This window comes from Pipistrellus kuhlii, unplaced genomic scaffold (assembly GCF_014108245.1).
Source record: "Pipistrellus kuhlii isolate mPipKuh1 unplaced genomic scaffold, mPipKuh1.p scaffold_m20_p_10, whole genome shotgun sequence".
Taxonomy (NCBI): domain Eukaryota; kingdom Metazoa; phylum Chordata; class Mammalia; order Chiroptera; family Vespertilionidae; genus Pipistrellus; species Pipistrellus kuhlii.
The window spans coordinates 56,598,539-56,626,485 of record NW_023425405.1 but is presented as its reverse complement, the minus strand read 5'-3'; the positions used below and the strand labels follow the sequence as shown (position 1 = coordinate 56,626,485).

General features: G+C 45.1%; 1 protein-coding gene across 3 annotated transcripts in view; it reads left to right on the top strand.

Moving 5' to 3' along the window:
- Positions 1-27,947, top strand: part of BMPER (BMP binding endothelial regulator) — a 187,498-nt gene that overhangs the window by 85,139 nt on the left and 74,412 nt on the right. For all 3 annotated transcript variants that reach the window (XM_045578644.1, XM_036429887.2, XM_036429886.2), the window contains exons 7-10: positions 17,176-17,275; positions 21,059-21,168; positions 24,213-24,353; positions 27,008-27,112. In XM_045578644.1, the coding sequence (XP_045434600.1) occupies positions 17,176-17,275; positions 21,059-21,168; positions 24,213-24,353; positions 27,008-27,112 (456 nt within the window). The remainder of the gene's footprint in view (positions 1-17,175; positions 17,276-21,058; positions 21,169-24,212; positions 24,354-27,007; positions 27,113-27,947) is intronic.

Genomic DNA, 27,947 nt, shown 5'->3' with positions numbered 1-27,947 from the left:
CAGAGAAGCCTAAGGTGTACATCTGTACTGCTAGTGCTTAAGTGGAAAATCTCTGGAGATAGAGCTGCCAGGATGTTTCTGTCCTACCTGTGAGGCTTTTACATTTGTCTGGGAGCTGAAACAGGATTCATAAGGTAGTTTGTCTAGCTCTGGGGACGTTGGGAGGGCAGGAGATGCCCATGACCAGGAGGTGTCAGGATAAAGCTCCAGAACTCTTGGAGTTTCAGGAGCAATTCCAGATTCCCCTCCTTCGGGTTCAGCATTAGAATTGGACCTCCTGGCCCAGCCTTTTGAGAAAGGTGGTCCAGTGTGAAGTACCTTGAGGGAGCTGGGGAGATAGAGGGCTTGAGACTGGTTGATCCCTTACTTTGTTTTGCCCTGGAAACTGGGAGGGGGATGTGGCTCTAGATACATAGATTTGGAGCAGTAGTGGGGAAATAGGACTATAGAGAGTTAAAAGATGACCCTATTAGACAATCAGACATTTTAATCACCATCATTTTTATGAATCACAGATTTTTCCATTGGGTAATTGTCTTAGTGGATCAATTTTATAAAGGTTTTCTTAAATTTCAAAATGAGGGGGAATATGGAAACTTCTCCTTCAGCTTTCTTTAGGTGAACATTTAACTATTTATATGCCATAAGTGTCTATAGACTCAAGAGGCAGACCTTTTTAAATTAAATTCAAAATATCATGGCAGTTATCTGGCTAAGCAAGTAGCTAAAAATGCCATGTTGTTCACTTTGGTACACCAGGCCCGGCTCTTGTAGGTCCTGTTTACACAAACAATGACCGTCTTGTGAGGACACCCTGCCTAAACCCCATTGGAGAAGGCTTAGCTGGAGTTCCACAGCCATCAGATTGATTACCAAGAGCTCAGAGTCCCTAAAATGAAAATGGCCACTGTGTTTATTTATAAAAGTACTTTGTTGGTCCTCTAAGTTGAAGTTGATGACAGATAATGTTTTTAGAGAAAAAAAGCACAAACTCTGGAGACGTAAGCATCTGCTCTTTCTCAGTCTTGCCTCCTAGGTTTATACTTCATTTCTTAACCCACACAAAGGGCTGTCTTTTTTTCTACTGAGTACCTGAAAATATGGGTGTAAATGACTAATATGGATTCTTGACAGTTTTACTGGAACAAAACGGGTGTGTTCAGGCTTTGATTGCCCAGATCTGGCTGCTCTGGGGTGGTGTTGATTGTCCTTTTCCGCCCATAGTCCATACGGTTTTGTAGTCCACTCAGTGAACTTGCTGGGTGAAGCAATGATGTGCAATGTTTCCTTGGGACCATACAACTCATTTCTGTGACCCAAATGTGTGGCTATACTTTGGTTTGGTTTCAAGGTTATAAGAATCACTTCATGGAGGTAGACCTCCAGAATATGAGGCCTACTCGAAAACTTTGCATGGTCCATGGACCCCTTCTAGTTTCCAAGACTATTTCAGAGTGTTCATGTGCTCAACACTACTTTTATCATAATACTAAGTCATTACTTGCCTTTTGGTGGGGGGCTATGTTTACGTTTGCATTGATTTTGAGAGGAAGAGCTAGAACCTCAGCATGGTCATGACAATGGCACCAAAGTGGTTGCTGTGTTGGTCAGTACCAGGTATTCTTAGTTAAACAACAAAAGCCACTTTTACTTAAAAATGTCCTTGGTGAGACTAAAATTATTTTTATTAAAGCATATCCTTTAATATACATCATTTTAACGTGGGAAGAATGAAGAAGGCAGGCAGATAAGTGGACTTCTAAAGGGAAAACACAACGAGTTTGAGTTGTGAGCTGATCCAGTCACATTTTTTTTTTTTCTTCATGGAAATTACGTTTTTTACTTGAAAGCATGACTGACAGACACATTGTTTTCATTTGGGTATTTGGTAGACATCTTCTCAAAAATAGAAGAAAACAAGCATGTCATTTTCAAGAAAATAAATGGCAGTCTAAGTCAAGAGTGATAAAATTTGAGCTTTTGTGGGAAAATTAGACTTTGGGAAAACTTTTATTTGCCACTGAAGATGTAAGAGATAGTAATATATGTATTTTTTTTAATATTTGATAGTGAAATGTACCAATATTTGGAAGATCTGCCTAAATCAATATTTTCCAAGCAGTGCTCAGTGTTACCAGAATCATATGTGGGGAATATGTCCACCCAAACTTTAATAGATTGTTTTGAATTCTGCATTATAGCCAATCTCTAAGATTATTGAGTTTGGTATAGAATCAAAAAAGAGTATTTATAAAGATATGAAATAGGTCTTAACATTTGGTTCTATTTTCTAGCTACATATCTGTGTAAGGCTGGATTTTCTTTATATACTGCACCCAAAAAAGCAGATGGCAATAAATTGAAAGAAACTAGGAAAACCCCACATCTCCTATTAAGCCAGACACTGAAGAGATATGCGAAGAGGTAGAACAGTGCCACTTACCTCACTAGTATTTCATTTGTTTTGGAAAGCATATAGTTATTTATAAAAAAACACATGCTACTTATGTTAACACAATTGATTTTTGTTATTTTATAAAGAACAAGCTTTAAAAATTCCTCAGTTTTAATTTCTAGTACAATACATATTAATTAATAGGTAGATATAGCCCATGTAAACAAAATCTTCTGGTAGGTTTTATAATTTTTAAGAGTGTAAAGGGATCCCGAGATCAAAAAGTTTGAAAACCACTGGTTTCAACTACATTTTCTATATATGGTCTGGCTTAGGAATCCATATCTAATTTAAATATAAAGCAAATTGTCTTTCACATTTCCCCTCCAGTTTCCTTAGCATTTCCATGGTTCGATTCCCATGTGTTTATCTAGAAATGTCTATAAGTTACCTATCTATCTATCTATATCTATCTACATATATATTTAAATATATTTTTATTGATTTCAGAGAGGAAGAGAGAGGGAGAGAGAAATAGAAACATTAATGATGAGAGAGAATCATTGATCGGCTGCCTCTTACATGGCTTGCACTGGAGACTGAGCCTCAACCTGGGTATGTGCCCTGACCTGGAATCGAACCTTGATCTCTTGGTTCATAGGGCGACACTCAACCACCGAGCCATGCTGGCTGGGCCATAAGAGATTTTTTTTGCTGACCCCCATTCTGAAGGCTCCCAGGTGTGCACACTGTCCACCCGGGAGGAGGTATGAACTGAGGTCTCCACCGACCTAGATGGGAAGGGAGGAGCCGTGTGCAATGATGGACAGCAGTCACCATGTTTTACATCTGGCTAGCTCCTTCCAAAGGAAAGATGGATAGCTGGCTGTGCTGTGCTAACTATCCTGAATGCCTCTGTGTAAAACCTTTCTTATCTAAAGACACAACTGGAATTTGGAGGTGTGTTCATGAGATCATCATAAAGAATACCCTCAATAGGATGGAATAATACATGGACAACACAATGTTAATTGTGGAAAATCATGAAAACTGCTTGCTAGGATTTTAAGCAGGGAAGTTAGATTACCTGAGGGCATTAGTCTACGAACAAAAGCTGTCATTATTGGCAGGCTACTGGGGACATGCAGGTGAACAAGAGACACAATCCTGGACTATAGATATACAATTATGCATGCATGTTGACACAAATTTGACGGGGAGGAGTAAAAATGAAAACAGATTAATGGGGAAGCTACCACAAACCGTATGGTTTTTGAAAGTGGTGTTTCGTTAATATTAATATTTATTTCAACATCAGTGAAAGAGGGGCTGGAGATACCTGTGAGATTCATGCTATATTAACCTCTGTCCCCTTAAAACACTGGGCACTGGGAAGGGCGCTGGTCTACCTGGCAGCTCCCAGCCTAGTGTCCTTGCCGGCTCCCCAAACTCCTGCCTCGATTCACTCTGTTTATGCAGCTCCTTGACCTAACCTAGCCTGGGGCTGTCACAGCCTCACTGTGGTCACAGGGGCTCCCACTCAAAGGGAGCTACAACAGGAAGTAAGCCTTTTCTTTGGGTCTTGGTGTCTGACGTTACCACCTTCTGAGGGTCCCACAAGGGTTCTATGTGTGTACAATGTGTCATTTCTTAAAGACCACCAAGAGGTGGAGGTGGAGGGGCAAGTTTGCTGGGCAAAAAAAGACAAGAGAAAGACACGTCTGGAATAGTCCTCAGCATATCCTACAAGCACGCCTTTTAAACACGGGCTAACCACATGTGCCGCATAGTCAGCCTGGGAGTTAGCAGCCAGCTCTGTTTTCAGAGGACGTGGGATGTGGAGTTTTCATACTGTGGTATTTAGAAATGTTCCAGAAATGCCAAGCATTGGTAGGGTGACCTGGTTTATGGAATTGGGAAAGGGCTTAGAATTTTTTTCTTCTGTAGTAAATATGGAAAAGTTCTGGGGAAAAAAATCAAGATAATCTTGAAAACAATAAATAAAAGAATGGGAATCCCAAGATAGCTTGTAATGACAGTATCCTGCAAACAAATAAAAATCACTGTTTTTTGAAATGTATAAAAATATAACCTGAAGTTGACTTTGAAGAGCGAACTATTTAATATAGTATTTATGGGGGTGAGAGAAGGTTTTTGGGGAACAGAATTGATTGCTCAATTAAGGAATATTTACTCTGCAATATAAGGACTTATTTAACAAAAATTGTCACCCACAAATTTGTGCCAAAGACAAAGAATGCTACAGTTGCAGATGTGTAGGACTGATCTACAGTAGTAAATTGAAAGGTGTTTATCATTTTATTGTGGTCCTCATTACATGGTACCAGAATATGTTTATGTGCTCTGTCAAAAGGGTTCTATGCGCCAAAACCGGTTTGGCTCAGTGGATAGACCGTCTGTCTGCAGACTGAAAGGTCCCAGGTTCTATTCCAGTCAAAGGGCATGTATAATACATTGGTTGTGGGCACATCCCGAGTAGGGGGTATGCAAGAGGCAGCTGGTCGATGTTTCTCTCTCATTGACGTTTCTAATTCTCTATCTCTCTCCCTTCCTCTCTGTGGAAAATCAATAAAATATATTGGGGGGAAAAAAGGGTTCTATGATCAAATAACTTTGAGTAACACCGGATCATGTATTCTCCCCATTGAATATGCATATGAGTTAAAGGATAAGAAAAGTCCTGCCATAAAGAAACCTATGTCACTTTGGTTAGCACAACCTAGCCCATTTCTTTGTAGGAATATTGTGTCATGGTGTCCCTGTTAACCTCGTAGGAAACAGGATTCCCCAAACTACTAATGTAGGAAATGCTACAGATTTGGATGGAAAGATTCAGCCAATCTAGACACTTCTTCCAGTGCCTCCGAATGAGGACAGGTAAAGGTCGGCATGTGCTGGGAAGAAATTGTCATCATTGTTTCCTTCTGGCTAATGCCTTTGTATGAGAAGATGGCCAGCCAGCTGGGGCTAGGGCAGTCTTCCAGAGGGATTCTGTGTGCAGAAGGCTACCTGCCCTTCCCTCTGGACCTCAGGTGAACTGTGGTCTCAGTGCCCATCAATGCTGTGTTTTATAGAAAAAGCATTTTTTTTTTAAATGGTTACACAGTGACCTATTCTATCTGCAAATAGGGGAGCAGGCCAGCCTGTGTTCCTTTCTATAGCAAGATGAAATGGTCTCAATGCCAAAACACTCCCCTCCTTAGGAAAACAAACATTTGCAAGTTTATTTTATGAAATCTGCGTAGAACTTATATAAATATATTGTGACAGCTGCTGTCACACTGCACATATCAAGAAAATGCTTTGAAACTTTATGCAAATACATGGGTGACGTATACACTACTGTACACCCCAAAGACTACTCCATGTGTTGCTGGTGCCAAGGAAAACACCAGTGTTCTCCGGCAAATTCATAGGGAGAGCCACCGCAGCCCTGGACCCTGCACAGCCCTGTTCTCTGAAGGGTACCGTGAATGACTATGGGGTGAGGGAGCTGAAGGTTCGGTTTTTATTGGTTAGTTTTATAGGTCAAGTACATAGGTCAGGTACTGTTCTGGGTACTTTAAGCACATTCACTCATAAAATTTTCACAACAGCTTTGTGAAAAAAAAATGGCATTGTTTAGCAATAATGTAACCAAGACTCAGATGAAATAAATTGCCCAAGGTCACTCATTTATTCATTTATGGAGTTGGCTGGGATTCTCAATTAATTTGACCCAGAATATTTGCAAGAGCTAACATTTAATGAGCACTTACTATGCACCAGGCACTGGGCTAAAAGCTTTGCCTCCTTCCTCTTATTCTTTATATGCGCCCTGAGAGTGGGTACTGTTGTTTTTTCTAATTCATAGTTAAGGAAATTGAAGCTTGGGCAAGTTAAGTCACTTTGGTGCAAAGTAGTAAGGAAGGAGCAAACTGGGGTCGGAAAGAGCCCTTAACCCCAGGGATTTCTTCCTTTGAACCATGAGGGTTTCCAGTTTTCCTTCTTATTTTTTAAAATGTTTTTATTGATTTTAGAAAGAGAGGAAGGGAGAGGGAGAGAAAGAAACATCCATTGGCTGACTTCTGCATGCCCCGCAACCCAGGCATCAAACCAGCAACCTCTTGGTGCATGGGACAATGCTCAGTCCACTGAGTCACACCAGCTGGGGCCAGTATTCCTTCCTGATCTATAATCTGGAACCTTTCTTGATTTGTACTGAGCTTTAAGGTATAACTGATTTGCTTATGCCATCACCGACTAAGACTTCATAAACATTTTAAGAAGTCATTATTTTCCCTAAAATTTTCAATTCATCTTCACGTTTCTGGAGTTTGGTATCATTGCCCCATTCATGGATGTTATTTCTGCAAGTCTAAGGATGGATCAGATTTGGAGTTTTGAGACTCGTTCAATGCAAAGTTGAAATATGTAAATACAGTTGTCAGAGGATATACCTGGGCCTTGCCCGGGGCTATCTTATGTTGCCCTGTGCTGGACACTGAGGCCAGACTTCCTGAAGTCAGTGCTCATGAGAGAGGAGATGCTACTCTTTGGGCTGGTTGAGTCCCCTGCTGCTGTGTCTGCTGATGTTACCACTTTCCAGGCATCTGGGTTCTCAGCCTGGCGTGACTGCTGCTGCCATGTGCTTGCATTGTGCATTGCCACTCATGCCCTGGGGGCCTCTGATGACAGAGCATGTGTGGAGGGGAAGAGAAAAGAACAACATCTCTTTCCTCTGTGTGAGTTTTACTCAATTATAGGAATCCCAAATCCCTGGGGCCTGACCTTGAATATTTCACAGGGGTTTAGTGACACAGTCCTCTCAGGCTTTGCTTTGAGCATCTTCCCTTGAACCAATGTGGCAGGTATCCATGGTGCTGGATTTGGGATGAGTTGAGTGGCAGATGCCCAAATACATTCAGATAACACCTCCCTCCTGTCCATTGACTCAGAAATTGGTGATTCTGTTGTACTGCATCTCTTCCTCCCTCAGGATGGACTTTTTTCTCTCTCTTTCTCATGAGAAGCCAAACGAGTGAACCCCTCCCTTTCACTAGACTTGCCCAGACATGTCAGAACACTAGCTTTGGCTCAAACCAGGACCCCCCACCACAGCTGTTTCCAACAGCCTGGACGCTTCTTTTCCTTTGATCATAGTTGGCCTAGATCGCAATCATCCCAAGAGCTTGCCAAGATTGGGTTGCAGCCTGATTATCTCAGAACATAAACTTCGAATTGGTTGACAAGACCAATACCCAGGGGTATTACCAGTTTGAATGAATAGTGCCAGAAACCTCTAGTCAACCTGGACCGTGTCCCTTGATGGAGGCCAGAGTGTTTATAGGGCCCCATGACACTTTACTTATAATGTTTTAATATTTTTTAGAATTTTAGGCAATTGGCACCTGATACAAAATAGAGAAGTGCACATAGTAATTACACTGAATGGAGATTTTTAAAAAGTTCTCATTTCAAGACCACAGTGTCTAACACATAGAAACTCACAAATTTGTTGAATAGGCAACGCCAAAATGCTGTGACTAGTCTGCTGCTATTTGGAAATTAAAATAGACTTTAAATGTAATTTTATTTTTTAGGAGTGTGTTCAGGCATACTGTATTAGGAAATAGTTCAAAGACTTCTAAGTATAATTTTGTCAATATACGGAGGGAATCCAGACATATGTTGTTTTTAAAATATGTTTTATTGATTTTATAGAGAGAGGAAGGGAGAGAGAGAGGGAGAGAATCATTGATGTGAGAGGGAAACATCCATTGGTTGCTTCCCACACACCCACTACTGGGCATGCGCCCTGACCGGGAATTGAACCTGGGCATGCACTCTGACTGGGAATTGAACCAGTGACCTTCCTTTCAGTGCATGGGTGACATTCAACCAATGAAGCCACACCAGCCAGGGCTGGGCATATCTTAATGAAGACTAGTTCATTTCAAGACAACAGATATTTTGATGCCTTGGGAATCCTCCCTGGAGCATACACACTTCTGAATTATTTTCAGCTTTAACTGACAACCCAACAGGTAGGTAGTTGTTGAACTGAAAAACCAAGCAGGTCTGATATTACCTTGGTCTTGCCGTGAAGCTAGGAAGACAGAGGCACTTGAGGATGACAGAAGAACTATTAACGGGGCTCCTGCCCGGTGTGAACGCTCAGCCTAGCTTTGGGCAAAGATAAGTCCAGATGTAACACTAAGGAAACAGATGAAGCAACACGCAAAGCACGTGGTCTGCATAAATTAGTTTTGGTAGCCGAAACTTAATGGTCAACAGGAAAATTCTAGAGAAGCAGATCACCACAGATGCCCATGTTTCTGTCTCTGCGGGGCAGTATTTCCAGGGACTCTTGCCCCATCCGAGGTCTTCACCTGCCTTCATCCTTGCCTCATGTCCAGCGCGTCTGCAGTGTGGACCACCTGGCGTGCATGAGAAGCGCCCCTTCTCCCGCCAAGGGTGTTATTTCCTTCCTCTCAGGACTGGCTCATAACTCGTGGAAGGTGTGAGTTCTGAATGATTGTTCCTTTCATCTCCCTGGCAGCGGGCCAGCCTGCGGGTAGAGCGTTTGATGTGCGGTGGTGGGCTCGCAGCAGCCCTGACTCCTCACATGATGATGAAAGGGTGAACTCGGATGCAAAAGGCAAGAGGAGGAATGGGGCCCATTTCCTCTCTTTGGCTCTTGCTCTCGGGTGGCAGTTGAGAAATGTCCTACCCGGGTGGTCTCCAGGAATGTGCACTATTGGGAGGGTATTCTCTTGTAGATTTATTTGTTTATTTATCGATCGTTTCAGAGAGGGAACACCCGTGCTCGCTGGCGTGGCCAGGCCAGACTCTCAGGGTCCCATCAGCAAGCCCTACCTCTCTGCTCTGGGAACCCGGGAATGAGGTATCACGTTCTTCAGGGCAGATCGCTTATGCTCAGCTTTCCCTCTGCACAGGCCTGCAGACACCAAACAAACCGCAGCGGCAAATTCATCCTGATGGCCAGGGCTTGGCTGCCCTTCTCTTCCCAGGGTGTCTGCTCAGCCATCTCGTCTGAGCTTGGTCCTGGAGGATGGCCTTCTCCTCCTGCTTCTAAACTAGAAAAGAGAGGAATAAAATATCTGTGGAAACCCAGAACTAGTTGGAATTTGCTGCAAATGGTATCCGTCTTGTCAGTGATGTGTCTGACTGTGTGGAACACTGGGTTTGGGAAGAGGAAACGTTTGTAAATTTTATTTTTTAAAGCAAAAACATGAATTAAGAAAACAAACACAAACACCTGCCATTCAGCTAAATGGCAGGAAAGAGCTAAGAGCAAGGACTCAAAGAAGACACACTTCACCTTTAAATGTGAGGCTTAGCATACAACAGTGAACGCATGCACACCACCTATTAATCAGTGGGTGTGAGGTTTACTTCAGGGGCATTATGAGCTCTGACTCTACCTCTGCACATGCAGCCTGCACAGCCAGGCCTGCCTGCTCACTCAGGTGGCCGCCGAAAGCCGGCCTGGAGCTGTGCTGTCAGCAGGTCAAGGCCTCACTGTGGTGCCTGCAGACTCCTGCGGAGGCCATCCAGGCACTTTCCTATAGTCTCTGCAAGGGTCTTTCAACAGTCAGCTTCTTTGGGTCCCAGCTCTCTGGCCCTCAGAACACACTGCAGTCCCTACAGGGCTGGCTGGCGTGTGCCAGGCGATGACTGGCCAAGTCATACAGCTTGTGGGAACTTCAATTTAGGGGGATTACTGCTCACCAACAGGGCTGGCATTTTGGTCTTAAGGAAGCCTGTGAGCAACCTAGGATATTTTCCTACTTTATTAACCCCCCAAAATTGTTCCTAAGGATGTCCATCAGCATCTGGGATTTTGCCCCTGACAAGAAGAGAATGAGATGAGAAACTCAGATGGTCTGCTTACAATGTCACCTTCTAAATTTAGGATGCAATAACTAGGCATGCACATAAGCAGAAGAACAAAAAACTTGTTCAGCTCAGCAGCCATGCAATCAGGGATGAAATTTAGGTTCTTGACTATCTTTTCTTTCTGAAAAACAAGAAAACCCAGCTTTTCAGTGAAAGGAAGGTGGATAGAACAGGTTATATTGGTGTGTTGTAATGACTTCAGACCTGAATTATTACACCTGGGCCTACACAGTGAAATTACATACCTTTTCTTGACTAATAATTGTGCTTGGCAGAATAATGTACCCTTTGGCTCATGAGTTGTCCATATCCTAATCCCCCAAATCTGTGACTGTTACTTTATATGGCAAAAGGAACTTTGCAGATGTGATTTAGTGGAGCTTTTGAGATGGGAGATTACCCTGGGATACCTGGGTGGGATCTGGTACAAAAGTCCTTATAAGATTGAGGCAGGCGGGCCACGGTCACAGAAAATGTGATGACAGAAGCCGAGGGCCAGAATCAGAGCAGAGAGAAATTTGAAGATGCTACACTGATGGCTTTGATGATGGAGAGAGGAGGCCATGAGCCAAGGAATGCAGGCAGTCCGTAGAAGCTGGAAAGGGCCAGGCAATGGATTCTTCCCCAGAGTCTCCAAAAGGAATGTGGGCGGCCCTGCTGACACTTTGATTTTAGCTCAGTGATTGATTTCAGACTTCTGACCTCCAAGAACTGGAAGATAATAAATGTGTGTGGTTTCAAACCACTAAGGCTATGTGGCAATTTCTTGCAGCAGCAATAGGAACCCAAACCAGCGACATTAACAACAGCACAGTTGAACTTAGAAACATTAACTGATGGGGAAAAGAAAAGGGATTTGCTTCCGGTTTGATTCCCAAGTCAGAGCATGAGGTCATAGTTCTCTGAATAGGCAGTGAAGGACAAAGGGGTTTTTATTTTTGTCAGCCCAGAGGGTACTTCCCACAGGTATTGTTTACTTAAACTTTATGGGACAAAATAGGTTATCTTGGCCAATCTTTCCCCACATGTCCTTGACTCAGTGTAAAATCAAAGTTGGGTTTTATTTTACAGTTTGAAAAATCCAGTGTCTCAGGCAGCAGCATCTAAATCACCAGGGCAGGTTATTAAAGATGCAGATGCCTGGACTGTGGTTGGGGAAACTTTGATCTAGTACAGTTGTTGTCCACTGGGAGTGATTTTGTTCCCGGGGGACACTTGGCAAAGCCTGGAGACATTTCTGTATGTTACAACCAGGGGATAAAAGGTGATACTGGCATCTCGTGGATGGAGGTATCTACTAAACACCCTACAAAGCATAGCACAGACCCCAGAGAACACTGATCTCATCCCAAATGTCAATGGAGCCAACCTCTAAAAACCCTAATCTAGTGGGTCACACAGACACACACCTAAATTATTATACCACTGTGGTATATGCCGGTACGCCAATGTAATTGTGTGTGTGTGTCCCTTTCTATCTCTCTAAGTAGGCTCATCACCCACCAGTTTGGGTGTCCTCTCTCCCCTATCCACTCTACTTCTGTTCTTTTGGCGTGGACAGCTCACCTGCTGCCCTCCTCTGCTTGATTCCCTGCCTGCACTGGCCATGAACAGGGAAAGCCAAGCACCAAGAGCTCTACCCCTGGAAGTAACTGCCAGGCTCTGAAACTTTACCACAAGAAGTATTCAGGTCAAAGTGAGGTAGTGCCAAGGACAGTTGTTTTTTTCCTGTGTGAAGTTTTGGTTTGTTAATCTTCACCCGAGGAAATGTTTCCATTGATTTTAGAGAGTAAAAGGGAGGGAGACAGAGAGAAACATTGATGTGAGACACATCGCTTGGCTGCCTCTCACAAATGCCCTGACTGGGCCTGGGGATCGAGCCTGCAACTGAGGTACATGCTCTTGACTGCAATGAAACCAGGGATCCTTCAGTCCACAGGCCAGTGCTCTAGCCACTGAGGCAAATGGGCCAGGGCTTATGTGTGAAGTTTTTTGACCCAATTTGTAACTCAGAGTGCGTGCTCTGCTCAAAAACAGCTTTGCACCACTGTTTGTTATGGCATAAGTATTCTGTGTCACTCACAATGTTTTTCTCCCCTACACCAGCCCCTCCAGTGTTCCTGTCCCCTTGTTCCTACTTTCATCTGGAATCAATGAGAACTTCATTCTCTTGAAAGAATTGAACACTGGACAAACCGACCATTGTAGAATGTGCCCAAATGCAGCTGATTGGCTGTAACTGGTTACAAATGCACTGCTCCGCTTCTCGCCTCCCTTTAGAGAGCCGGGCTCTGTGTCCTGATCCAGGGACAGGTTCCAGGCTGTAGGACAGTTTCAGCCCCCACTTCTCAATGGTCCTCAGGGGTGGGAGAGGCATCCTGCCTGCACATGGCTATGGTTTTATCATCCTGCACTCATCGCTCTATTCAGGAAGAGTTTTATTACGCAACAACTGCTACCCTAGGGTAAACTTTGACACAAAGCATTGTGTTCGTGACTAAATCAACTAAAATAAAAGTCAGGGGGAGGGCAAGAGACATGGGACATGTTTCAAGTCTTTTAAAAGCAGCTACTTTTGGAGAAGCATTCATATATGCAATCAGAACAAATGACCACCTCTAAAGAACAAACTTGTCCTTCTGAAAAGAGACAAATGGGGAATGTCATGACTCACCAGTACTGGGGAAGTTCCTGGTGTTCCTTTCTTTGTTGACCAGGTGAGAATATAGATGTGCAAACATTATCAGGGGGTGGCACCTTTTTGTTGACCAGGTGAGGATATAGTAGTTACATGAAGATGTGCAAACATTTGGGGGGGGTGGCACCTCTCACCCTTGAGTTGTTCAAGGGCCAGCTATCGCCAGTAGTCTCTAGGTATCTTAACTATCTAGAAATTTCAAATATTCAACAAAATACATAAGATCCTAGGAATCCTAGAAGCTTTATAAGTTGAGGTTGACTGTTGGTTTTTGAAGTCTCAGTACCAATAAATATTTGATTATTTCCTAAAACGTGCAAAAGTCAAGGACATACAAATGTAAGTGCATGCAGATAGCCCTCAACTGTGCCTTCTCATCAGCATCCTGTGGTTAAAGACCTCCAAAGAATTCAGCCGGTTCTAGAGTTCATCAGAGTGGTGGCTCTGTCCTTCATGAAACAAACTTTTACTGAAATATTCCTTAAGCCCATCACTTTATGAAGGATGTTGGGCTCTCAGGACTGATTCCTGCCCCAACAATAATCTAGTGTGAAGCCAAAATCAGTGTTGTCTTGCATGTGTCAAAAATACAGGAGAATAGATGAGAAAGGAAGAGATATGGGAAGACGGAAGAGGTGACTGGGACACAAACAGATTTAGAAGGCTTCATAGATAGGAGGAGGCTTGAGATAGACCTGGAATGAAGCAGGATTTCCATATGGGTCAATGATGTGGGGAGAGAGGGAAAGAGGTGTGTATAAAATACACTGAGTGGCCAAATTATTATGATCTCTGAATGCTAAATAATCTGACCACTCAGTGTATATCCTATATAATAAAATGTTAATATGCAAATTGTCCCCTTGACCAGGAATTTGACCAGGAGTTCGATCAGCAGGCAGGCTGGCCAACTGCCCATGTCCCCTTTCTTCCCTGGCCAGGCTGACTGGACCCCAACCATGCATGAATTCATGCACTGGGCCTTTAATATATATAAAATATCCTGGACTTTTTCTTTAGGTTGGAGGGGGAGGAAAGAAGATTGGAAAGAAGATTATGGGTATCTTGACAAAGTAGGCTAACTGTGATAATAGAGAACTAATATATCCAAGTGTTTTCATGCAGTGTTTTGCTTTGTTTGTTTGTTTGTTTGTTTGTTTGTTTTTCCCCTTGCTCATTAAACAGTGGGTAGATTTCCATATGGTGACTTAGGGAAGCAGGCTTTTTCCATTTTTTATGAAGTTCTAAATGTGCCCTCCATTCAGCTTGTTATCTATCCAGAAGAGAGAGCATGGAGAATTGTGATTTTTAAAACTTTATTTGTTTTTAACTTCTTGGGGTGATATTGGTTCATAAAATTATATAGGTGTAAAGTTCTATAATACATCATCTATGTATTGTATGTTCACCCCATGCCAAGTCTTCTTCCATCATCATTTATACCCCCTTCAGCCTCTCCTATCTTCCCTCACCCCCCTTTCTATCTGGTTTGTACCAAAGATTTTTGTGGTCTATTATTTCCATTCACCTCCTGTTGACTGGAACTGAGTCACATAGCCACACCTAACTGCAAAAGAGTCTGGGAAATGTAGTGCCTCTGTGTTGGAAGAAAAAACAAACAAACAAATATCATTGAGTGACTTGTAGCCTGAGTGGGTTGAACTTGACCCAGAATGCAGTGGTAATTCATCCTCTACCTTAGCATGGGGGCATGCTCAGTGGTGATGCCAGTTATATCAGGAAAGTGATTTATGGAGGTTATATTCACTGGTATATCCCCAGCATATGCTAGGCCTCCAATATTTGATCAAATAATGAAATGATGGATGTGTGCTGGAAAGGAGTCCTGACCATATGGAACCTTCCAGGGTCAATTAGTGGAAGAGAGTTGAGGCAGGGATGCTAACGAGAAGGCGATGGCAATCATCCGACAGAGCCCGAATTTCTAAAAATTCGTACATTTTTAGAAACAGAAATGTTTACTTCTGCTACTTGACCACTTTTAGTTTACAGCACAGCCACAGCTTATAGTTTAACCAGAGTCCCTGCGGAGCTGAAATCATAGAAAGAAGCAGCTTGTGAGCCAACGGGCCTGGGGCTCTGTGGAGGCATCCCTGGGCAGGCAGCCTGGGGACTGGGACTGTGCCACAAGCTGCAACCCAAACCAAATAAAACTCGACCAAACCAGCAAACCCCCATTAGAGTTCAAGTTACTTGAGAGGACTCTGGGGAGACACACTCCGCAGCTGCATTATGTATGCAAAACGCGCTCTCTGACCTCATTGTAAGGAAAATTACTGGAGTCCACAGAATCTTTTGCCAGCTTTCCAAAGTGTTGGACAAGTCCACTCCTATGCAATTATGCAACATGTAAAAAATTGTAACTTTAAAACATGCCTGAAAAATAGATGCTGATCCAACAAGAACAGAGAGTGTCCCCGAGAAGAATCCGTCCTCTGTGCTCCCAAGAGAAGCCCGCACACAGCTCGCCTCATGCAGCCAGAGCTCCCACATTTTGGGGGATTATTTGCAGATAGACTTCTTGGAAATGAAAAGCTAAGGGCAGCCTGTGTCCTTCCTCTTGATCTGACATTTGTGGTTTATGTATAAGCCGGGGCAGACCTCAGCGTCTGCTCTGTCCTCAGAGTCCATGTTCCTGGAGTCCGATGAAGGGCCAGACTTTCGGATTCTGCAGAGTCCAGAGAGAAACCGCTCCTGGAACAGCCAGCGTTCTGAGGAGCTTTTTAGTGATTCTTGCTGACCTGAAAATAATGTAAAAGCAACAGAAGAGCTCATTGTGGTGTTTTCACATGTTCTTTATTGGTTTGGGGAAGGATCCAACAGTAAAGTGGTTTAAAAATCATAAATATTTAAAAAGACATCATGTGCCCTACCCTTTTCATCCATCCCCACCAAAAAAATAAACTATAATAACACAAATGGCAAGAACAGGAAGAGAAGGCGGCAACTGCAGGAGGCGGCAGTGTGCGGGGAGGGCTGGCTGTGACCCAGGCGCTATGCGGGGTCCCTGCAGAAGGTGCTGGGGACAGAGGAAATGCGAGGGGCCTCCTTTCCCCGCCAGGCTCAGGCTCTGGGAGGCCAGTCCCTCCTTTCCCAAGGCCTCTTGAAATATAAGTTATCAGCCTGAGACAACGGATGCCTGAGGCTCTTAATTTGGTTTCTGCCTCAAACCCCAGAGAAGCCAACTGGTAGAAATCATTCACAAATTTGATAGCAAATTCATTTTGCACAGGGTAGTTTTCCCATGAGCCCTGCAAAGGTGTTGGGTGTAAGGTGACTCCAAAGCTGGTGTTTTTGTTGTGTTTCATCCTGTTTTTCCCCAGTGCCAGCTTTCTGGAGATTCAGTTACAAGTTTGACAACCAGGTGCCACTCTGAGTGAGAGAGAAGGGAGTGGGCATGCTGTGTGTGCACCTTCTAGGAGGAAGGAATGGGCGTCAGCAGTCACAGAGGCTGGAGGGTTGAGAATGGGGGGCAGGGACACTATCTGAAGGCTCTTGACTTCTCCCCGGGTACACGGAAGCTCTGCCAGCCATCTCAGTTTCATATACCCTCTACCGAGGTCATGGACAGATTAGGTTAGCTTGGTAAATTCAGTGCAATTGTTCGTCTGAATACCGGCCTGCAGTGCGCCCATTCTGAGCAGATTGGCTGCCTCCCCTGATCCCAACCCCTCTGAGCCATCCCAGGAACAGCAGTAAGCTGTGGCAGGCAGGGGAGCCTTTCTGGGGAAAGACGTGCAGGGCCTACAAAGCGATGGGGTTGAAAGAGGGGGTTCCTTGGCTTGCTTGGGGTGAGGGAGGGAGGCCACCTCATCCTGGTTTGCCTGACACTTTCCCAGTTTTAGTCCTGAAAGCCACAAATCTCAGGCACTGCGACATGGGCTGGTCCTCAGGAGGACAGATAGAGGCCTGGCCAGGGTGAGAGTTATGCCCTCATCATCTCTCGGAGGGCATTGCTGGTGCAGCTCCTGTGGTCTGCAGGGAAGGGAGGAGGAGGCTTGGGAGAAGTTACCTGGCTCCCAGCAGTCACCAGGGATTTAATATGAGGGAAGGCCCTGGTTTGGTCCAGAAACCTTGGTCATCGGATCTGCATTCACTGACTTGGCTAAATGTGCTTCTCTCTCTCTCTCTCCTTCAGGGAGGCAGGACACAGTGCGTGCGCGAGGTCTGTCCCATTCTCTCCTGTCCTCAGCACCTTAGCCACGTTCCCCCGGGACAGTGCTGCCCCAAATGTTTGGGTGAGTGACAGTTTTAAGGTCAAAGAACATTGTAATATATTCTCACTGGTTTCCACTGAGCGTATTCATCCTCATGGCTGTGCTGGGTCCTCAGGGTGTCTTGTCTTCATGGAAACCTCTCTAATTAAAGGAGCATCAGGTGGGCATGAGAGACTGGGGGAAGGGGAGGTATTCTCTTTTCTGAGGCCTCTGGGGAGATTTCTTCTCCCTTGGCCTCCCTGTGTCTGTGCCTGGAGCACCAGACAGCCTGGGGCAATGCCCTCTTGTGGGAGAACATTATTGAAGACCCTGCCTTTAATGGAGCATCTGATGAGTCGGGGCAGATTCTAAAGGCATGTGAAGTAAACAGAGGAATACAGATTCCTGGTACTTTCAGAGGGAAAAGCATAGCATGCCAAAACAAGAGGCTTAGGAGGGAACCATGGGTAATAGCCAAAAACGGGAAGCACTAGCTCTTTCTCATTGCACATTTCCTGTACTGAGCACCATGAGAAGTTTATATGCTTTTCCCCATGTAATCTTAAGAATCTTATGTGCACCTGAAACCTGTGTAATTTTGTTAACCAGGTCACCTCAATAGATTCCATAAAGAATCATCTCCAGAAGCTGTGCTATGTAGATACCAAATACATGACATCATTTGAATGTGGGATTTAGGTGCGATAATTAGTTTTATTGTCCCCAGAGGGAAGGTCTGGAAGGGCATAGCCAGGGGGTGACAGGTTGGCACCTGAACACGATTCTCTGGGATGCCTAAGCCTGTGCTTGAAGCTGCTGCAGCCCAACTGCCCTGGTGGCATGGAGGCAGCACACACATCACCACTGGAAAGGAGACAGTGTATGAGGGAGACTCTGGAGCATGAGGTTGGTTGGCTTTGGTTTATCATCCACATGCCAGCTTCCTCCATATGATCCTTAGTCTCTGGAGTTAGAGGTTTAAGATTGAAATAAAAGTAGCTTGAGCCATCATATGCGTACACTAGAGCATCCAGCAACCCCACCAGAATCTCCAGGGACCCTTGAGGGAACTCATATTTTCCCCAGTCACTTCTGGCTTTGTGTTTCTGCTCCTGTTATTTTTGTCTCTGCTCCTTTTCTTCCCCCTGCCTCTCTTGCTCCTTGTGCTCTTCTTCTTTTTTCCCTCTTCCCCTTCCTCCTTCTCTTTCTCATTCCCTCCTCCTCCTCCTCCTCCTCTTTTCATTCCCCTCTTCCTCCTCCTCTTCCTCACTCCCCTCCACCTCTTCTTCCTCTTTCTTATCCCCCCTCCTTTTCTACTTTACCCTCCTCCTCTTCCTCCTCCTCCTCCTCCTCCTCCTATATTTTGTCCTTTTAGAGATCCTCCCATCCAGTCTCTCACCTCTGATAATGTTGTTGAGCCAAGGCTTGTGCCTCAGATTTTACTGAAAGTTTGCAGTCAACGAGGATGGTCACTTTACAGCGAAGCACAGGGAACAGCATACAATGAGATAATCAGCATCCTTGGTTTGTCTTAGCCATTTTGCCTTTAGAAAAAATTTACCATTTGTCTCTCTTATTTGGGCTTCAGTTTCCAGTACTGCCCACACCATTTTCTTGAACCCTCTTGCCTTTCTTTCATAGCTTGCTTTTCCCAATTCCAACACATCCTGTTGATTTCTTTTTCTCATTCCCAGCTTATCACAGCCATACTCTTAAGTCTGTCTTCCTACAACCAAATTGGCAAATGGAGGTGCCTCATCAATTAAGGCAGGTTTCTCCTCTTTACCCAATAATGTTTGCCTTTTTGCCACACACACACACACACACCCACACACACAGATAATTTTTAAGTAAATATGAAATAATTATAAGGATGAAGGAGACTTGTTTAGACATGATATTGCCATTGATCTGTGTGCTTCTTGGTCAATTAGCCCATTCACCGTGGGTGGGATCATCATGCCATGGGCCACCTAAACAGGAAAGTCACCTCAGAGGAGATGGCTTCTGGCACCTGGCCTGTAAGATGAGTAGGATTGATTAATGTTTTGGAGCCAGTCCCATGGACATGCTGAGTCAGTCAGAGTTTCTCACATGAGCAATGGCTGCTGTATTGAAGGCAGATTTTTCGGTCCATCTGTGGTCATAAGACTGACTACAAAAGGAACAGAAAGTCTTAGGAAACTTGAAAATCATAATTCTCCCAAAGGAAACCATTTTTTTTTTTTTTTGGTTGTGCTAAACCCCAGTGGAATATTGTGGAAATGACTCAAATCGGCCTGTACACGGAGTCTCTGAACCACTTTTTTGAATGTTTTTATCTCATTTTGGGCCATGATGACTTTGAGATTAAGGTAAAATTTTATGTTTTTTGTTTGTTTGCTTGTTTGTTTGTTTTTGGGAGGGAGTAGAAAGAAACATACCCCACCTACATATACACACAAAAGATAGGAAAGAAAATACCAGGATACTATTTAGATACTGAAATCTTAGACTAATTAGAATTTTGGCTGCTTGGATACTGATTTGCTGTTAAATTTTCCTATCACCAAGATTCATTCATGTGACATACCTCTGTCTTTGATATCACAGCATTCTCCTCTTTTTTCCTTTTCAGTGAAGAGCCTGGTCAGAGTTTTGTGTACACAGAGCACAGGATGCCCCTTTAAGAGAAAGTGACATGGCCCAGGGTCATATTTAGATGATCCCACAACTCATAATGATAATACATACCACCTTGCACTTTTTGGCATGATTAATGAGTACAAGGCTTTGTAAGAAAAACTCTAAACTAATTAACACTAAGATTTTTTTTTTTTTTTTAGATAAAATCCACATTTTACGCTAGATAATTTAAGCCATTGGTTACATTTGTTCAGGGGAGGCATCAACTTGTTGAAGAGTCTTTTTGCTCAGTGATATACTAACTGTAGCCATCTGTCTGTCCGTCCATCCATCCATCCATCCATCCATCATCCATCATCCATCCAGGCAACAATATTGAGGACTATACCTGTAGTAAAAGGAACAGGAAGGGGCTATTCATTCTAAGAGGAGAAGACTTCCTCAGAACATCTATTTTAATGGTGGAGATGAAAGCTTAACTATATCTACATATTTATTTATATCCTGCCTGTTGCCAAGGATAATTTAAGTCCACTTCAGAAAATACAGGAAGCATATGGAGGTAAATTATAGGGAAAGGCAAACTAAATTAATTCTGCAGAGATACGATGCCTGGACCCTTGGCATATTTAGTTGGATTCTGCCTCCATGGACTCTTTGAGTTAGCTTCACCCTTTATGCCAATGGACTTGTAACTTGTTCAACTGAAATGCTCTGTAATTATTTTTTTTTTTATTTGCTCATTCTTTTCCTCCATGGGATATCTTGCCTCCTTCCTTCCAATATTCGCTTTCTGCATAATTTTACTCATTCTTCAATGTAACTCAGGCATCCCATCCTTTGAGAAGTCTTCTCTGTCCTCCTTTCCTCATGGTTCCCAGATTGGCTTCTTTCCAGAACATAGCATACATTTGTGCCGAAATCATGTTTCATGAGTTTGCTTCCCCAGTAGATTCTGAGCTCCATGAGGGAAGGTCTATGTCTTAATCCTCTTGGTTCAGTATATGGATATTCAGTGAAGATTTGTTGATGTATAGTGTGCAATCAAACTCTTTGTAAGAAAAACTCTCTAAATTAATGACTCCGGGGCATGCCCTGGGAGCATCTGCTTGTTGAACTGCCTGTGCTGTAATTGCTAATGACCCAGGGGGACATTCTTGGCTTCCGCCTTGCTTACACTGTGCTGTTGCTTCCCTCTAGGTCAAAGGAAAGTGTTTGACCTCCCGTTTGGAAGCTGCCTCTTCCGCAGTGACGTTTATGACAACGGATCCTCGTTTCTGTACGACGATTGCACGGCGTGCACCTGCAGGGTATGGTGGTTCTGAGGGGCTGCCATTAGAGCAGCTTGGGCTTTAGTGTTAACATTGTGGCCAAACACGATGTGCCATTTATCAGGGGGAGGCATTCTTGATGCCGCGTTAGGGTGAATTCACACTTAAGGTCACAAGGACTCAAATTACCATTCACTGTCATCCCCGAGAATAGCAAGTTAGTTTTTGGTGGTGAGAACTGAACTGAGGGGCTGTCTGCAGCACTTGCTAAACTCAGACAAATGCACATGGCAGCGTTCTCTGGAGCTGATGATCCACAGTGAAACCTCTGGCACTCCTGGCAATAAAAGTGGCCTTACATGCGAGAGAAAAGAGCGGCATGGGTTTTCCGTGCATCCATCACAAGATCAACCTGGTAGTTTGGGAAGGGAGTATTTATGTTTTGTTCACGGTGTCATTCCTTATTTGAGGCATCCCTCACTTTTCTCAAAAGGCAACCGGAGCCTAATGACTGGTAAAGAAAGAATTGCACCACTCCCCCATTATAAAGGGATACACATCCTGCATTTCTAGACTGGGTTTATGTGGCGATTTATTTTTGGAACCAAGAAGAGAATCATTTATATGGAGGGCTTTAGGGTCAATCATTAGTGAGTTCACCCAAACATCTGTGTAGCATGAGTGTGGTGCTGTTGGTGGTGGTTTTGTTTTTAATAACTAAAGGGCAAGAGAGGGCCAGAGGGGAAGTTTGCTCAACACCAGCTCTGAGTCAGTAGCTGCGATGAGGGTTCAGAAGGTCCTGATTACCCATGGAAGGCGTTGTTATGTAACAGCCCTGCTGCAGGGAGGTGGCTGAGTAAGGGCTGCCCTGAGTGTTCCTTGGCACTGAGACTGAAAGGACTTTCCCGAGGCTCCCTCCTCTCTTCCTGGCTTGTGTTCTCCTATGGTAAACAGATGGCTATTCCTGCTCTTAGCCTTGGCCTCCATCCTCAGGACTTCTCTTCCTCTCCAGGAACTTCACGGGTTATAGCTTCCTCTTGGGGATACTGAGCTTTTGATAAAACCCATGTCATTCCCAATTCTCTTGATTGCAGGAAAGCCAGACATCCCCTGAAAAAGCAGGCTGCAATCATTTAGGATAGTCAGTATTATTTTCTCTTTGCTTAGAGCAGCGGTGGGAACATCTGACCTGTGGGATGTGTTAGGCCCACAAAATCATTTGGTCTTGAACTGCCAAGGTATTAGGGGTGAGTTAATTAAGTGTTTGACTAGCTGACTAGTTTTTAAGTTGATAATTTTGTATGACCCAACAATGATGTTATAAATATCCAAATGGCCCTTGGCAGAAAAAAGTTTCATCACCTTTGATAGATATAAAGGATATCAAGTGGCATTTGAAGGATCACGTCAGTGTCATATTAATCTTGTATAATTAATCCATGAAAGTATAGTAGATTGTACCAGAAGTACCTCTTAAAGTTATAAAATTAGCATAGAATCTACAGTGTGTCATGCTAGCACAACCTGAGGGAGGGTGGCGAAGGATATAGAAAAGACAGACAAAGAGAATAAGCTGGGTCTAGATCAGTGGTCGACTAACTACCCTTTACCTCTTTGCAAGCAATATACCACAATTGCTAATCCTAATAGCTTCCAACTATACGGTAACATTTAGTCTATTGCAGTGGTTGGCAAATTCATTAGTCAACAGAGAGGCAAACCACAGTTCGAGAGCCACATGTGGCTCACGTGCCGAGGTTTGCCAACCACTGATCTAGGTGGATCTTCCTGTGTCTGGCTGAGGCCACAAAGAAAAAATCCAGAAGGCAAGCTGATGCTTTATTTTATAGTCAGAGGTAAACAAGGTAGTGATCACCATAGTTACAATGTTCTTGTGAGTTTCACTAGTTTTGGCAACACTTACTGCACCTCAGACAGCCCATTAGCTTCCCAGATAGGATCTAGAGAGTGTCATAAGGCCAAGCTTATTTATGCTAAGGGGGCTGTGCTCTCTAAGCTGGGACTTGTTTGTGGCTTTGCCAGCAGGTCAGTCTGAGGCTTAACCCTATAGCCACTCCCTACGCTACAGAAGTTACATAGGTTGATTTATACATCCTACATGTATATAATGCTCAGACATGCGTCCTGGCTCAAAGCTTACCAGTGGGGTCTATGTCTTGGAGGGGGTTTCACCTCATTTCTCTGCTATTGTTCTCACCTTAACGCAACACTCTGAGGGGATTGCTGATCTACCTGGGACACTTCTTTTCTTCAACCCTGTCTTGCACTAAATTTCATGGGTGTTCAGCTTTTACAGTCCGCCCAGCTGTCGACCTGCTCCAGGTGGAGTTGTGTCTAGTTGGCTGGGGAACTAGGGAAGTTTCCTTTTCTTCACCTCTCTTCAGTGTGTGGCTGAATAAATTAGCAGACGCAGTTCACTAAGCTATTTCGTTCATGGAATACCACTTCTTTAGAAACTAGGCCTCACACCTTAAAGTTACAGGTATCAACTTGTCACCCTTAGAGGTTAAGTGGCCACGTGAAGGTCACACAGTTGATGGAAGAGCTCTGGAACCCAGGTCCAGTTTAGGAATTGCTCCTTCCATTCCTGTTCGAACACAGAAGACACTAATCGATTTCATTTTGAGATGGAACATGAACTGTGAATTTTGCTCTTTGATCAGAGATACCCTGCCTTTGTGCTGAACTCCTAGAAGGTGGCACAAAGCCAGGCAGGAGCCCCAGAGGGCGCTGTGAGTGAAGGAAAGAGGAACAGGACCGGAACTGGCTAGTCTATTGTGAACTGGACCTTCTTGCCACACAGTGGCTGAAGCAGAACCGTTAGTCCCTTGAGCATTAAATTATAAACCCTGGTAAGGTAGAGAGTCTACTTTGCATAGTCCAGATATTGAGTCAACAAACAATAGTTTGAAGTGGATGAAAGGTCGATTGCAATAAATTAAAATTCGGAATCTTCAAACTGTATTTGGAAGCGGTGATTTGCAGGTTGTTAGCGGAAGGCCAGGGAGGGCGTTGGGTGCGGGTGGGCATCATTTTAATCTCGTCTGCCTCTGGGCCCGCAGGACTCCACTGTGGTGTGTAAGAAGAAGTGCTCCCAGGCCGGCGGCTGCGACAAGGGCGAGGAGGCCTGCTGTGAGGAGTGCCTCGTACATGTGCCCCCGGAAGACACCAAAGTGTGCAAGTTTGGCAACAAGATCTTTCGGGTACGTCCCGAGCCAGGCACACTGAGGTGACTGTGTACCCTGAATTGTAGAAAGCTTCAGACAACATGCTCATTGGGGTCTTCCATTTTGTGTGTAGGAGCTTGTATGTATATATACATGTATGTGTGTTCATCTATAACTGCACTGATTTATAGTATAATATTTATATGTATCTATATTTAGAATCCAGTACACACAGAGACAGAGAAGCAAGTGTTTGAAAAAGTTTTTCTTGGAAAAATTTTTTCTTTTGAAAAATGCTTTTTAAAATTTTTTATATTTTGGCTTTATATGATGTTTTAAACTTGTACAGGCAATCATTGCCTTTTCCCAATGTGGTCGGCCCAGCCCATGGCTGGGGATGAGCTGAAACTGCCTCCCTAGTGGTGCTGTTACGGGGCCTTGATTGCCCAGGACTGTCTTGGCCAGAGCGCTCAGTCTTGATGGTCTGCAGCTGGCTACATCCAGGACATTTTTTATGGTGCTGCTTTTCAAAGAGCGGTTTTCTCCTCCGTGAGATGTTCAGTGAGGGTGCTTATGGTGCATGTGGCCAGCGCTGCAGGGAGCAAAGATGAGCGAGTGCTGTCCTGGACGCTCCCCACTATACGTGCCCGTGTTTCCCCGAAAATAAGACATCCTCCGAAAATAAGACCAAGCGCAACTTTGGGAGAAAAAATTAATATAAGACACTGTCTTATTTTTGGGGAAACAGGGTATTTCACACCGTCCCCTGATGGCCCGAGTAGCAAGCTGTCAGTGGCCAGTTATCTAATTTATTTATTTGTAATCCTCCCCAGGGATATGCTTACTGGTGTGTGTGTGTGTGTGTGTGTGTGTGTGTGTGTGAGAGAGAGAGAGAGAGAGAGAGAGAGAGAGAGAGAGAGAGAGAGAGCATTGATGTGAGAGAGAAACATCAATCGGTTGCCTCCCATCCCTCCCGTAATACTTGGAATTGAACCCCCAACCTGGGCATGTGCCCTGACTGGGAATGGAATCCACAATCTTGTAATGTACAGGAGGATGCTCCAACCCACTGAGCCACACCCACAGGGCTGTGCAGCGACCACTTAGACGTCAGGATGAAGATTGTTGACTGTCCGAAGTCCTTTCCATCTTGTCCCTGTTCCCCAGGGGTGGAGGAGTCCCTCTGTCCCGAAGGTCTTTTCATGATACCCCTGAGCACTGAGACCCCCAGAACCAAGGCAGATGGGGAGCTCCCCCTGCAGGCTGTGCTGAGCCAGGCTTCCTGTTACACCTCGGAGTTGGAGGGAGAGCCTGGCTTACGGAATCCATAAGAAGTTCGGTGTGTCGTGCCCAGGGGAAGGGTCACGTGCGGGTGGTACTTGCGCCAGGGTCCCAGAGCTCTCGGGTCCTCTTTGCACGCAGTCACCCCTCCCCTGAGCCCCCGATGCAGCAGACTCCCCCTCATGATGGTGGTTGTAAGAGTGCTTTCCAGGCTCCTCCTGAGTTCCTTTCTGTGAACTGAGACGGAAATCACTGAAGGGTCATTCTTGAAGCTCAGAGTCCCAGAAACATGCAGAGAGTCTGGAAGAGTAGATGCCCGTAAGACAGATTCAGCCAGGTCTTCCTCTCCCGAGAAGTAAAGGCACTGGAGAGCAGGCAGTTCTGAAAACAGCTCCAAAGAGCGAGAAGGAAGAGGAAGAGGCGCAAACTCACAGACCTGAGCTAGTGTCTCTGTTTTAACAAAATTGGCTGCTGAGACCCTCCAGGAAGGAATCCTGCTTTGTGTTCAGGCCCCGCTTGATTGCCTGTAATCTCTTTCCCCAAAGCAAGGTGCCCATCCCTGCCCGTTCTCCGGAGGTACGGGGCTTCCTGTGGCCGGGCACTTGGCAATGTGGGTCATAAGTCCAGTGAGCCCTAGAAATTCCTCAAGCAGTGAGAAAACGTGCCCCCGAGTGGCTCCCAGCTTGTAGGGAGCAGAGTGCCGGACAGGCAGGGACGCGCCTGAGTGGCTCTCGGAGTTAGTTGACAGGCCCCTCGCTTTCCAATGGCTTCCCGGTGAGGTGTCTGCCTGGGAAGTGTGAGTCGTTTGAATTAGCTTCTGTCCTTGTCATATTTGTGCCCGATGTGGTCCAAAACCATGGCCCACCTGGGAGTAAACTGACCACCTGTGGATGTGTCCGTTAATGTCTGGGGCCTGGCTCAGCTTTGAACATGTCCATCTTACCGAATGGGGAAAATTGGACCTTTTTAATGACATCATGATGAAATTCCTGCTTGTCTCCTAGTGCAGGAGGAGCAAGATGTAAATAGGACTTAGCTGCCCAAGAATTCTTTTTATATCCTGGAGAGGAACACACACACACACACACACACACACACACACTCACACAAATGCTTGCACACGCACACACACAGGTACACACATGCACGCACACACACAGGGACACACATGCATGCACCCACACACAGATATACACATAGGCAAACACACACACATGTGCACACACACCTTAAATCTGATCTTACATTAAATCAGGTAGGTGCAATAGAGCCATCAGAGGGGTGTAATCTAATGATGGCATCCAGCACTCATTAAGAAAGGCTTCCCGTGACAGAGCCCCAGCCTGCTGGATTCCTCCCCACAGCCCCCCGCTCCCCGATGACGGAACCCCGTGCTCTCTCTCCCCCAGGATGGAGAGATGTGGTCCTCCGTGAACTGCACCATCTGTGCTTGTGTGAAAGGCAAGACTGAGTGCCGCAAGAAGCAGTGCACCCCCATCAGCAGCTGCCCGCAGGTACGTGTGGGATGCAGGCTCCTGTGCCTTCACTGAGCAGCCTGGGGCACGTCCTGTGTGTGGAAGGTCCCCTGGGCACCGAACCCCATTCCCCTGAAACTTCCAAGTGCCCACAGAGCCCCCGCCCCTTGCAAAGCATCCTCTGAGGACCCTCCTGCAGCACCCCACTCCCATCCCCCCCCCACCCCGTTCCAGCCTTGCATGGAGACAGGGCCCACCTGGCTCTCTCCACCCTCCTGTGTCTCAGTGACTCTGCCCATGTCTGTGTTCTCAGATCTCCAGCCTGCTGGTCTGCTCCCTGGTCTCTGTGGCTGGGTTTGCTGTTGACTATCAGCAGCGCCCTTTGCACTCCCCTCCTTTCTCTCTCTCTCCTCCGATCAGAGTCCCTTCCCGTTGTTATTCAGGTCACATGTGGTTGTTTCTCCATAGATTTCCCAAAGGTTTTCTCCTACCTAGCGGCACCCCATCCCAGCTTCCCTCTGAAGTTTTCCCTCTGGAACCCTGGCTTCCATCGTAGTCCCTCATGGCAATTGCGTCCTGGTGGGAATATCCCTTTTCAGAAGCCCCGTTCCCACTCGCCGAATAAGGTGCCCATTCTCCTCTCACGCTCGCCTTCAGTGAGTTCTCCTCGGCAACTTGAAACCCAGGCATTTTGGGAACATGTCAGACCCATTCAGTACCTCGCAGTGAATGAAAATAATGCACCCTCGGATTCAGGGCCTGTCCCCCTTCCTCTGCTATTGACAGCCTTTAATTTCACCCACATCTGTGCTTATTGTAAACAGCAAGGCGCTGTTTTTGCTTCACCACCAAACGCAGCATGAGAAACAACAGC